Genomic DNA, 13441 nt, shown 5'->3' with positions numbered 1-13441 from the left:
CAACTAATGGCTGATCCACTAAGTTGCACAAAAAACAGGGCTCTTCCTCCTCCATAGCTTCCAATGACCACCACAGGTGAATCTAGGTAGTCCTCGACTTATGACCATAATTGAGCCCAAAATTCCTGTTGCTGAATGAGACACTGTTAAATGATTCCGCCCCATTTACACCCTTTCTTGCCACAGTTGTTAAGTGAATCACTGCTATATAGCCTGGTTGTAAAGTGAATCTGGCTTCCCCATTATCAGAAGGTCACAAAAGACGATCACGTGACTCCAGGGACACTGTGACCGTCATAAATAAGAACCAGGTGCCAAGCATCTGAATTTGGATCACCAGACCATGGAGAGGCTGCAATAGTCAAAAACATGAAAAATGATCCCAATTCACTTCTTTTCAGTGACGTTGGAACTCTTATAATGAACTATTGTAAGTCGTGGGACTACCTGTATCTGCTATAGTACAGACTGAACAATAAATGTTTGCTTAAAAGCCTCCAACTGGCAATTTTACAGTTCTACCCACCTATTTTCAGTTGGCATAGCAAAAAACAAGGAGCTGCCTTAAGATTTCAGCTTTTACTGACCGGATCCATTTTAACCACAATAGCAGAGGTGGCGTTCAGCAGGTTCTGACCAGTTCTGGAGAACCAGTAACAGAAATTTTGAGTAGTTTAGACTGGTTCTGCCCCCATCTATTCTCTGTCTCCCATTGAGTCCCAGCTGATTGGCTGGGTCTCCTTTTGTTGCCCTGCACAGGAGAACGGAGCTGGAAAGCAGGTTAGTGAGGTGGGGAGGAAATAGGGATTTTGCAGTATCCTTCCCCACGCCCATCAAGCCACGCCTACCAAGCCACACCATGCCCACCAAGCCACGCCCACAGAACCAGTAGTAAAAAAAATCGAATCCCACCACTGCAGCATAGGTGAGTAAACCTGGACTCCACAAAGGGCAGTTAAAGGAATGAACTTACCTGGATCGCTGATGAATTCCATTAAGGTTTGCCACGTCTTCTGATCTGAAGCGAAGGTGCCATTGATGGATTCGAACTCTGTGTAGTCTCGGACACACTTGTTCCTGAGGTTACCCATGAACAGCTGGAGTCCTATGAGGGCGAAAACACTCAAGCAAAAAACGGTCAGGATCATCACATCTGCAAGTTTCTTTACTGACTGGATGAGGGCTCCAACGATGGTCTTCAAACCTGAGGAGACAACCACAAAGGGTATAAGAGGCTGACCGGTGAAAGCAGCCGCCGTATAAATTGCACGTACAGGCAATCCTTGACTTACTGAGCCCAAAACTCCTGTTTGTTAAGCGAGACATTAGTTAACTGAGTTTTTGCCCTGGTTTGTGACCTTTCATGCCACAGTTATTAAGTGAATCGTGACAGTGATTAAGTTGAGAACATGGTTTTTAAGGGAATCTGGCTTTCCCATTGACTTTATTTGTCAGAAGGTCGCAAAAGGGGAATCACGTGACCTTGGGACACACAGCAACGGTCGCTAAGTATGAACCAGATGATAAGCCTCTGGATTCTGATCACGTGACCATGGGGGATGCCACAAAGGTTGTAACTGTGAAAAATGGTCACAAGTCAGTTTTTCAGTGCCGTTCAGTGTAACTTTGAATAGTCTAAGTCGAGGACTAATTAAACCTCAAACCACTATAAGACACCGTTAAGACATTTAAATTTAATAGCTGGGAGCAGTGGCGTTGTGCAATGAGCCAGAACAAACAGTTACAATTGATTGATGGGAGGGGGCTGGCTCCTGCGTGAGGCAATCTGCGCTGTGATTGGTCACCGTCGGTGTGGAGGGAGTGTTTCCCTTTTTCCCCACTTTTTTACTTCTGTGCGATTTACCTCACGGCGCTCCTGTTTGCCTGACTACCTTGTTCGCTGCATATACAGATATAAAATACGCTTATTTGTGTAAAACTACAAGTTTGTATCAGCGTCTCTGACTTCATTTGGATGCCTGCTGTGCCGTTCCCTGACAGACAGACATCCCAAGCATTTCCCACTTTCAAATCTACGATATAAATAGTATGGCTGTGCAATGTTTCAGATTCAAAGGCAATACAGCACCTCAAAGCATGCGGGACAAGAACATAGCACCTGTCTGCAATTCTTTTACGCAGATGCATTTTCCCCTGTGACTGCACAAGAGCTGAAGAAATCCCTAGTAAAACAGTTCCCAATGACTATCACTACCAATGGAAGATTTCAGGAGGCAAAACACATTGAAATTATGGCAATGGAAAACAGTACAACAAAGGCAAATGAGGAACATCATAACCTCATGACTGACTGGCACTGTTTGTTTTTTTTGTTCTTCAAAGCGGCGACCAAAGGTGCTTTTTTTAAAAAAAAAAAAGGCGACTGGACTTTGTTTTTCCTTGAAGACGTTTCGCTTCTCATCCAAGAAACTTCTTCAGTTCTCAGAAATGAAGAAGTTTCTTGGAGGAGAAGTGAAACGTCTTCAAAGAAAAACAAAGGAAGTCCGGTTGCCTTTTGAAAAAACACTTTTGGGACAACCAAGGCCTGGACAATTGAGAATCTCCATAGACATTCAAAAGGGGCCTTTTCCAATGGCTCTGATTGTAACTAGTAGTTCCTGCTTTTAAAGCCAAGGAACAAATTAAGGAACTAATTAAGATGGTCCAGCCCTTCTTTAATGTTCCTCAAAACCAACTTGGTTGTACACCAAGGTAGATTACCGTGCTTTAAGTTTGGTGAATTTCTTTGCTAACTTTGGTGAATTTCTTTTGCTGACTTAGTGGCTATTTATATCTATTAATCGATTTTGCCTTGCCTTCCTGACCTATTTCAAAGAAGATAATAGATAAGAAAATGGCACTTTGGAATTTCTTTCTGATTGTTTTTCCAGACAAAACCTAGAAATGTGAAGATTTGCAATTCTAGATCGGCAGAATTTCACAATTCGGTGTTCAAGGTAAATATTGTATTTATTTATTTCATTTTCAATTGACTTTTTAAAAAATCTTGTCTTTTTATCTATTTTTTTTTAAATGCTTGCTTCTATATAGGTATTGGTCTTCACTTCATTTATTTATTTATATTTCATATTTCTAAATCCCCCATTTCCCTCAGAGGGGTGGTCTGGGATGATATACAATATAATCAATAAATAAACAACATGGAAAAGTAACATTACAAGTCATTATTATTAAATATTATTATTATTAACCATTTTACACCACTCAGAATCACTTCTTATGAGTGGGTACATGCATTCGATAAATAAATAAACAAAATTGGGGGGGGGAATAATTAACCTTTGAAGATGCGTGAGATAATGGTTCTATGCAGTTCTTGTGAGGGAGGGATCCACAATGGACTGATCTGGGCTGATCAAGTCTGGTTATGTGATGGAGAATGTCATTTGGTTCTCAAAGCCAAGGTTGATTTATCTAGCTCTGCTTTTCTTTATAATTCATTGCCATGCACAACTCTTATATTCCTTAAAGCAGAGTTCAAAGTGGCAGTTTTGGGGAGAAAAAAAATCTGATTTTCTGAAAGTTTGTTATGGAACATAAAGGGAGAAGATGAATAATGACAAAAATATGAAGCCAGTTAACTGCAATTAACCATTTTGCTTGTATATTACAGGTAGTCCTTGACTTACAGCCACAACGGAGACAAAAAATTCCATTGCTAAGCAAGACCGTTGTTAAGTGAGTCTTGCCCTGTTTTAATAATTTTTCTTGCCACGGTTGTTAAGTGAATCACTGCAGTTAAGTTAGTAATATGGTTGTTAAGTGGATCTGACTTTCCCATTGACTTTGCTTTTCAGAACTCACAAAAGATGATCATATAACTCCAGGACACTGTAACCTTCCTAAATACGAACCAGTTGCTAAGCGTCTGAATTTTGATCAGGTGATAATGGAGATGCTGCAAAGGTCATAAATGTGAAAAACAGTTCTTAAGTTACCTTTTTCAGTCCCATTTTAACTTCTAACAGACACTAAACAAACGGTTGTAAGTCAAGGACTATCTATACCAGGGGACCCTCAAACTTGGCAACTTTAAGACTTGTGGACTTCAACTCAGCATAGCTGACTGGAGAATTCTGGGAGTTGGAAGTCCACAAGTCTTAAAGTTGCCAAATTTGGAGACCTCTGATCTATATTATCAACCCAATGTCTTGTGCATTCCTGGCTCTACAAGTTCCTTTGCAGGTCGTAATAGCAACAGCAATAGCACTTAAACTTATATACCGCTTTATACCCCTCTCTAAGCGGTTTGCTGTAAATGACCCTGTAACAATTTGGTTTCAACAAACATTGACCCATGGTAACCTGGAAATTATAGACAATCATAGGAATTTTGAAAAACTATACTGGATTGAAAATTGCATTTTTTCTGTATGTAAGGTACATGCCATACTCGTGAGTTCTCCTCTTTCCCTGCAATTAGCCTGATTTCTCAAACAGCAGCCAAGCTTAATATACTTAAAACTGAAAAGGAAAGGGGTGGGGGAAACCAACCTCCCAAATGCTCATATAAAAAAGTGGAAAAATCCACGAAAACCTGTCACTAAAATAATGAGTATGGCTCACAATCTGCTAAAAGAAAGGAAAAATGCTAGAAGTGTCTTCTCAACCATTGAAAAGAACTGTCTTAAAATATTTTTTTTCCTTACAGAAGATCACAGCATTAAGGTCACCATAAAAAGCTGCCAGATCGGTTTTCTAATGAATTTTAATTGAACAGTATGAGAATAGATATGCCAGAATACTTATTAAGCAGGGATCTTTTTGGATACAATTTCTAAAGCTATGACCAGTTGGAGATTTCTCCTGTTGCAGTTGGTGACACATGGGCTGGTTTTGTTCTTCAGCCTTGGTAGTGCCTTGCCATTTAAATTTTGGGATATGTAGTGCCAATAGAAAAGAATATTTGTAACTCATTGAGGGGTCCTCGGCATTCTCAGAACTTGTTTTCTTGCAGAAGTTTCACTATCCAACTAGGCAACATCATCAGTGCTAGAAGAGACAGGGGTTTGCTCCCCGTTTATATACTAGTGGTTTGCCCTAACATTGTTGCTGACAGTGTTCTTGGTAGTTCCTTAATTAAGCTGTTGTTTACTATTAGCTTTTTTGTCTCTATTGGTAGTTTCTTAACTGGGGTATTGTTTACTTCTCTAATGTTAATCTTGGCATTAATCTCCGCTCATCTGGGTATTGAACGCTGGTGAGGTGTTTGGGGTTTTTTGTTTCCTTTTTACCTTTTTAATTGTCTCTTTGGAATGATGTGAAGCAGTGGTGGGATTCAAATTTTTTTACTACCGGTTAGGTGGGCGTGGCTTGGTGGACGTGACTGGGGAAGGATACTGCAAAATCCCTCTCTCCACCCTACTAACCTGCTTTCCAGCTTGTTCTCCTATACAGGGCAATAAAAGAAGCCCCAGCCGATCAGCTGGGACTTGGGAGGCAGAGAATAAATGGGGACGGGGCCAGTCAGAGGTGGTATTCCAAACTACTCAAAATTTACGCTACTGGTTCTCCAGAACCTGCTGAATTCCACCTCTGATGTGAAGATGTTGTTTCTTTCTGTGTGCCTACTAAAGACTGATTTACCGGAGTGCCAGTTTTCAGGAATTCTCTAGCATTTTATGAACTTGGGGGAAAAAAAGAGCACCCTCCTGCCCTTCCAGCTGTGATGATAGTACATAATTTGGTAATGAAACATCTGCAAGAAGACCACCAAGCTCAGAGAGCACCAAGGACCCTGAGGGAACATGGAGTCTCCAGGCTGCCAACTTTAGCAAATGAAAAAAATAGGCAGATATATATATAATTGATGCCATTTTATTTATTTTGGACATCGCCAAAATGGAAATAGAGGAAGATAAATTGGAACCTTTCTCAGCCTGCATTCTGGTTGGATTTTTTAAAGTAACTTCAAATACTAATAAAATAAATCTCCTATAGGCTAGGGAGGATCTCTAAGCCACACCCAATTTATCCATTAACTTTGCTTGTACATCTCCAGTTTCAGAGGACAGTGGCAGGATGCAGAAACTGGCGTTAGACTGTCCTTTTCAAGATCACACTCTTGTATCTAAGCTTGGAATAGAGAATCTGGGGAGGGAAATGCATGGGCTAAAATGTCTCTAGTGGAACCAGAGATTAAAGTCAGTGAAGCATCAATCTACAATTAATTGCCAACTATTAAACTACAGATTATTAGACTGCGCTTACACAAGCCAGGAACAGAATTTCATTCTATAAATCACATAAAAGTGTGCTAATTACTTTTTGTGCCTCTGCCTCTATCTCTTCCTTTTGTTTAGCCTTCCACCATTAGCCTATTATCCGTAGAACTAACATAGAGAAAAGGCACAAATATCATGAAGTGATTTTGATCAACTTGATCTACCTACAACAAGGTTGTTGTTGGTGCAACTGGAGAAAAATGCAGCTGACCTGAACTCATTTGAAGTTTTATAAATATTTTTCATCTTTCTTGGGTTGACTGGCTAAAAGGAGTGTCAATACAATAGGCTTGTAAACTTATAACTGTGACTCCTCCATTTCTTTTTAAAAGAAACTTACTAGATGCATTTTGTCAACTCTTACATTACTTTTATCACTTGAATCATAAGCCAAATCTGTTACTGGCATTTGCAAACAGTCATTGCCATGCTGAATACAGCAAGTAAAGCAGCTTTTAAGCATTTAAGGATTAAAAGAACTATGCCATCATTACAAAAACAACCATTAAAAAAAAATCAGTGTAGAGGCTTAGTAAGATTTTTTTATATATATAAAACCCCACAAGAACTACCTCAAACTGTTAGGTTTTGAAAGAAGTACTGCAATACTTCTAATTTTTCAGTTATGGAGGTTTATATAGATAGATAATCCTTACATGCTTTTTCTTTCATGTTTAATCTTCTGAAACATCATTATATTTCATTTTGATATTCATTCTGCCCTCCCATATACAGTATAGATAGATAAATGCAATCCTTGTATAGTGTTTAGACTCCGTAAGTCTAAATTGCTCCCGAGGACAATTTCCTACAAAAGGAAGAGGAACTGTCCAGGTCACAACAGATGGGGACATATCTTTTGTTCCCATAGAGAGAAAATTTTGCAGAAAGCTATGGTACAAAAAAAAATTAGAGGCGGTTTCCTAAATACTGCACTGCTGGAAATAAAATAACATCACTTATTATTTGTCCCCAAAAAAGATTTTCCACCAAAAAAAAAAATCAATTGTGGATGAAAAATGGATAATAATTTTTGATTTTTTTTTGTGTATTTGTGTTCCATGTCTTACAATAATCCAGGATCATCTTGTGTTAGTATCAAAATCATCTCTCTCCCTTATACACCCACTTTCTAAAATAGTAGGAAATGCAAAGTTCCCATTAAAAAGAACTCATCTCTCTTAAGAAACAACTGTGGGCAGAATCCATCAGATATAATCCTTGGCGATTTGCCAGTCTTCTGACTGGGGTTGCTCAATGGGGAATACCTGTATCTGGAGAAACGTGGTATCTCCTTCTCAATGCAATAAGATGCTGTTGGATGAATGAGAATAGGGCCATCAAGATCACCCAGGTTTGATTTCCTACTAAATTGCTAAACAATGTTGCTTATGTGTTTGGATGCAGAAGAATAGGAGATAATAGGACTTAATGTTTGTTATACCTCCAAGTAGTAAACATACTTTGAAATTAAACTGCCAATATATATTTGAATATGGAGGGATGGAGGAGCTACCAGGTCCAATTGAAAGTATTGGTTTTAATCTATGAAGCCCATTGTGTCAACTCATAGAAACCTTTTGTATACACATTTTATAGTTGACAATAGAAAGAAGTGGGGGAGTTTCAAAGAGCAGGCAGCAGTGTGGAATTGAAAGTACATTCCATTCATATTTTCTTCAGATGCTGATTAGATGACTGAAGCTTCTGCCATGCAAAAACCTAACTGGAGAACATGATTGGTGACTCTTGGCTATGGATGTTTTTCATTGGATGATACACCCAGAGGGGTGGGGGTAAAGCAGGATCAAGGGTGACAGTGAATTACGTATCTCAGAGTTGGCTATCCCCAGTTAGAATGTTAACTTCAAATAAATCTTTTTGAGTTTTGGGAGTGTGGCTCCAGGCTCATGATTTAATTGGAGTAACTGCAAGAATCCTGACACATTGTATGCCACAACTGTATACCTTAGGACTTTCTCTTCCAGATGTGTTCTAGTAAGGGAGGGCATGTGTATAGTCCCAACCCCTTGAGAGGTGGGAACATCATCATCTCAAAGCAGATCTGTTATGTGTCTCTGTCCATAACACTCTGGGGAAACAAGTGGATATGGACCTCTTATCCCAAAGGTGCTTTTCCAAAAGGAAATTGGACTTCCTTGGGTTTTTTTTCCTTGAAAACATTTCACTTCTCATCCAAGAAGCTTCTTCAGTTCTGAAGAAGTTTAGAACTTCAGTTCAGCATTGAAAAAGCTTCTTGGATGTGCAGCAAAACAGTTTCAAGGAAAAAAAAGCCAAGAAAGTCCAATTTCCTTTTGGAAAAGCACCTTTGGAACAACCATGGTCTGGATGATTGAGACTCTTCATAGACATGAACCTCTTGGTCTTTTCTTGCAAGATAATAAATGCAATTTTGTTCAAGTAGATTTTGGGAGGTGATGGTTGTTATTTGGCCAGGACCGGATTTTATTATTTCAATTTATGTATACTTTTTAACTATGGTTTTACTGGTTTTTTACATCCCAGAATCTTGGGACAGGATAGGATATTAAAGAATGCATAAACCAGCAAATATACAAACAAAGCAGAATTGAGCTTTCTTACTGATGAAAGAGACATTTTTGGCAATGGAGCTGAATGTATGTAGCATTTCTGAGATGTTCTTTAGACATTTATAAACTATAACTTACAAAATATGTTACGTATTTTTAAAATTACTTTTGAATCGATCTGAACTAAAATGCCACACCCATTTTCACCTTCATTGTCGATTTACTGGTAGCAAAGTGGGAGTTCCTTTCTGTGAATTTTCAAGGAACTCTGATGTTCAAGGGAAGCTGTTTTTTCTGCCTTGTTCAATGACAGAATCAGGGCAGTGCTTTGAATTGACTTTCTATCTTGTTGCATAACCAACATCTATGTTTCTGTTTTATCACAAGAGAGTAAAACTTTTACCCTGGCTATTCTCGTGCTAGAGTAGAAATGGCATTTAGGCAAAAGGATTCTCAAAGATAGCACAGAAGTTGGAATATAAGAAAGATAATAATAAAAACTGTATCTAGGGAATATTTTGAGCCGTCATAAATTTTACCAGGGAGATATTTGGCAGAGCTTGAACTATCTACATGTTATATAAAAACTCTGTACAGTGGTGTCTTGGTATTCAGTGTTAATTGGTTCTGGGAGGCATGATGAGTACCAAAAACAATGAGTACCAAATGGATTTTTCCCATAAGGAATAATGTAGTTAGTCACAAGGAAGCCAACACAGACAAATTCTAGTTTGTCCATTGAGTACCAAACAAATGATGAGTACTTGGATCAAAATACATTGAGTACCAAATTTGATGAGTTTCAAATCAATTAATTACAAGGTACTACTGTGTTCCAAAAGGACTTCAACTGTGCATTTTTTCAAACAACAACTCAACAACAAACCATCAATGAAACTAATACAACTTTCCAACTGCATTAGGGCCTTTTGTTCAAGGAGAGAGGGAGTACGGATTTAATCTAGTATCACCCATGTCAACATGTCAGATTTACATTTTATTAAATCAAGTCTTATTCTCAACTAACAAGATATGGTAGTTGGGAATTATTCGTGTTCGTGGAGAACATGAAGTAGAGAAATACTGCTTCACATTGAGTAAAGGTAATACAAATTGATTAAAAATACTTTGTTGATGACAAATCTATAAATAGTTCACAATCTGCTGATAACTTCACAAAAGTTCACAAAATAATGGATTTGTAGGAAGCATCTTTTGTTCAGTATCTGGACTGGCTATGCCTAGAAGGTTAACTGCTCTGAATATCTTCCAGTAAAACATTCAATCAGGAGCATCTCAACATATTTGGTCAATGATGGCATCTTCCAATCCATATCTAGAATCATTTTGGGCTCGTAGTTACTTTTATATATGTGTCAAGAAACAAGTGTCCTTACACGCACCTGTGAATTGCAGACAGGTTTTGGAGATGCAGGGCAAGCAGTGAGGCATATATAGCATACAGTATAGAAAGGAATAACCAGAGAGATTAGGAAGTATGTCCGGCTATCTGTCACTCATATTAGGCATCTGAGACAATTGCCTCACCTAAACTAATGAGCAATTGGCAGCAGGGAATGGGAAAAATATACACTGGAGAGCTGGAAGGAACTTCTGATCAGAGTAAACAATACTGGTCTAAATGGAGTTTCATTAGGTAGAGGACAGTTTCACACTTCCTACAAGCCAGGAAGACAATAACTGGTCTAAACAGACCAAGAATATCATTGAAGAAGAGGCAATTTCACAATTCCTACAAGCCAGGAAGACAATTGTAGTCTAAACAGACCAAGAATTTCACTGAGTAGGAGGTAGTTTCACACTTCCCACAAGCCAGGAAGACAGTCCTTGTCTAAACAGACCAAGGTTTTCATTGGGTAGAGGGCAATTTCATACTTCCTATGAGCCAGATGGGAACACTGATTATATGGGGAGGGGAAAGGATTGAGGCCGGCCAGTAAGTGTGCATGTGTAACAAGGACTGTGAAGGGCCTAGAGTTCAGACCTGAACAACAAGTCCGTTGGCCTTGGATGTTCTTTTGTACAATTCTTGACATTTTGCATGTTCAAAGCCAAACCAGTCATGATATTATTTGCATGAATGTCTCAAAAGTGCTTTCCCAAAAGACAACTGGACTTTCTTGGGGGTTTTTCCCCCATGATTCACTTCTCATCCAAGAAGCATCAAAGAAAAACAACAACAAGAAAAAAGTCCACTTGCCTTTTGGAAAAGAACCTTTGGGACAGCCATGACCTGGATGATTGAAAATTTCCATAGGCATTTATAAAAGTAGCACTATGGAAAGGACTGTTCAGTACTAACAGGAATATGGGACTATATAAAAAAGAAGTTGTAGGTGTTTTTTCCACTGACATCTAGGCAAATATAAGTTACCTGAATCTGATTGGGAATCACAGATTTGTCAATTTGTAGGATTCTTTGCTTGACACAGGGAAGCTAGAGAAAGGGGATTATCTTAAGGGGTTGCTGGATCACACAAGACGGCAAATATTTCAGTCACTAAAAATTATAATGATTTTATATTTATTTTTTATGTTTATCAGTTATTTTGGGAATTACTGGTACCTAATTATCCCTGGGAAATGGCTCATCATCAATACCTTATTACAGCAACCTATTTTTTAGAGAAATCTTCCAATAAAATAGTGCCAACATCTTTCTAGATATTCTCCTTCTCTCGAATTCAACAACTGCAAGAAATTGCAATTTCTTGCAATTAATTTCAAAATTAATTTTGGGAGCCAGTGATGAGCAAGGCTGAAACAAGAAGGGGCAGAGTCAATACCCACACCCAGAGGGGTGATTATTTATTCCTTTATTCTCACTGAGGTCAAAAGATGCCAAGGAATGAACAGATTGCATTTTTATTTTGGTGACCAGGTTACATATGATCACTTTCCATACTTCAAACAGCTGCTTTCCTTCTTTTATGGTGTAGCATTAAATCTCCACAACCTCTTTCCCTCAGTCTTTCTCTGTCTCCCTGGCCCTTTCTTTTATTGCCCTCTCTTACTTTCTCCGTATTTCTCATTCTATCTCTATCCATCCATCTTTATATCTTTCCCTATTTCCCCTTTTATTCCTTCTCCCCTTCTTTCATTCTCTGACTTTCTTTCTCTGTCTTTACGTGTAGAGAAACAGGAGCATCCATGCAAAGAGAGCTGCTACATACACAACAAAAATATATCCACTAACTTCATCATCAGTATTTCTTTGAACAACAGATACAAGAGATTTTACCAAATTTGGGCAGATTGCAATTTACGGCGCATGAGTTGTGTACAACTTGGTGCAATCTGAAGTTGTACAGCCCTACTAACTACAGAGATGCAAACAAAAGTGTTCCATTCCAACAAGTTGCACTAGTCAAGAACAGTAAATAATAATAATTATTAAAATTTTAAGGAAAGCTATTGCACTTAAAATCCAAAGTAAGCAAGGCAAGACCTCTAAAATGACCCATTTAATGTCCAATAAATGGTGGTCAATTTCCTCATTTGAGTTGTGCCTCATTTAAACAATGAACAATTTCTACAGCCATTATGATTAAGGTTCAAACAGATTAAAGAATAACACCAGAAGCAAGTCTTATAGGATGCAATTCTTCAAGGTCTTCTGCCTGAATCCCATTAAAAGCCATACATTATTTCCATCGGTTTCAGTATTTACCAAGAGCAAGATAGCTATCAGTTACTTTGTGCCCCAATCAGGTATCCCACTGCAAACAAGAAGCCATTTTTAAAAAGCAAGCAATACCAAACTTTGGAAATTCAGGGCATCCCTGAACAATACCCTGGTTCTCCTATGAGAACTGACAGCATTATTCATGTTTTTGACCTTTAAAGCATGCATGCAGATGTTGGCAATCCACAACGACACATAAAATATTTTCTTTCCAAAACTTGGATAGATAGACAATAGACAATAGAAGTCTCATTGGCACCTTATCTGGTTCATCTTTCACATGAATCTTATTTCCCCTTTTCCTTTTTTCTAAGAAATGCTTTCCTGAGTCAGAAAAAACATGTACATGACAAAGATAACACCCCAAAAAGCATGCAGCAGTTCTTGAGAACCAAAGGAGTGGTATGGAGCTGGTTCATTCAATCTCAACAAAACAACATCTGTGTTTTTTTCTGTTCCTTCTGAGGCCCAACCTCTTCTATTAGAAGTTCTTCAGTCTTGTCAGGTATGTTGGACTAGAACTCCCAGAATTCCTAGTCAAATGAGGATTTTAATAGACCAACTGATTAGACCAATCAATTAGGACAGGGCTGTCATCCGCGGGCAGGATGCACCACGTGCTGGCCATGAGAAGGGGGGAAAAGCCCTGGTATGTCATATGACGATGTGATGACAATGTGAGTTTGACACCCCTGCATTAGGAGGATGCATTTGCACTAGAAGTTTAAATTAGATGAGGATTTCCTTGTTGGTCTTATAAAACACACCACATTTGGCACTTCCTAAAAAATCCTGAAAGACTTATTGTTAGATAATATAAGTGCTCCCCAACTTATGACCAAAACTGAGCCCAAGAATTTCTGTTATTGAGAAATTTGGAGAGTGAGTTTTACCCCGTTCTACAACTTTTCTTGCCGCATTTGTTAAGTGAATCACCG

At 38.5% G+C, this 13441-nt stretch overlaps 1 protein-coding gene across 6 annotated transcripts in view; it reads right to left on the bottom strand.

Annotated features, from left to right (window-relative positions):
- Nucleotides 1–13441, bottom strand: part of LOC113447963 (sodium channel protein type 5 subunit alpha-like) — a 381002-nt gene that overhangs the window by 240225 nt on the left and 127336 nt on the right. For all 6 annotated transcript variants that reach the window (XM_087917483.1, XM_087917477.1, XM_087917478.1 and 3 more), the window contains one exon: nucleotides 974–1204. In XM_087917483.1, the coding sequence (XP_087773609.1) occupies nucleotides 974–1204 (231 nt within the window). The remainder of the gene's footprint in view (nucleotides 1–973; nucleotides 1205–13441) is intronic.

The sequence above is a fragment of the Pseudonaja textilis genome, chromosome Z (assembly GCF_049901715.1).
Source record: "Pseudonaja textilis isolate UNSWEBS1 chromosome Z, rPseTex1.2, whole genome shotgun sequence".
NCBI classification, from domain to species: Eukaryota; Metazoa; Chordata; class Lepidosauria; order Squamata; family Elapidae; genus Pseudonaja; species Pseudonaja textilis.
Note: the sequence above shows the minus strand (reverse complement) of the source record. Positions and strands in the feature narration are given on the sequence as shown.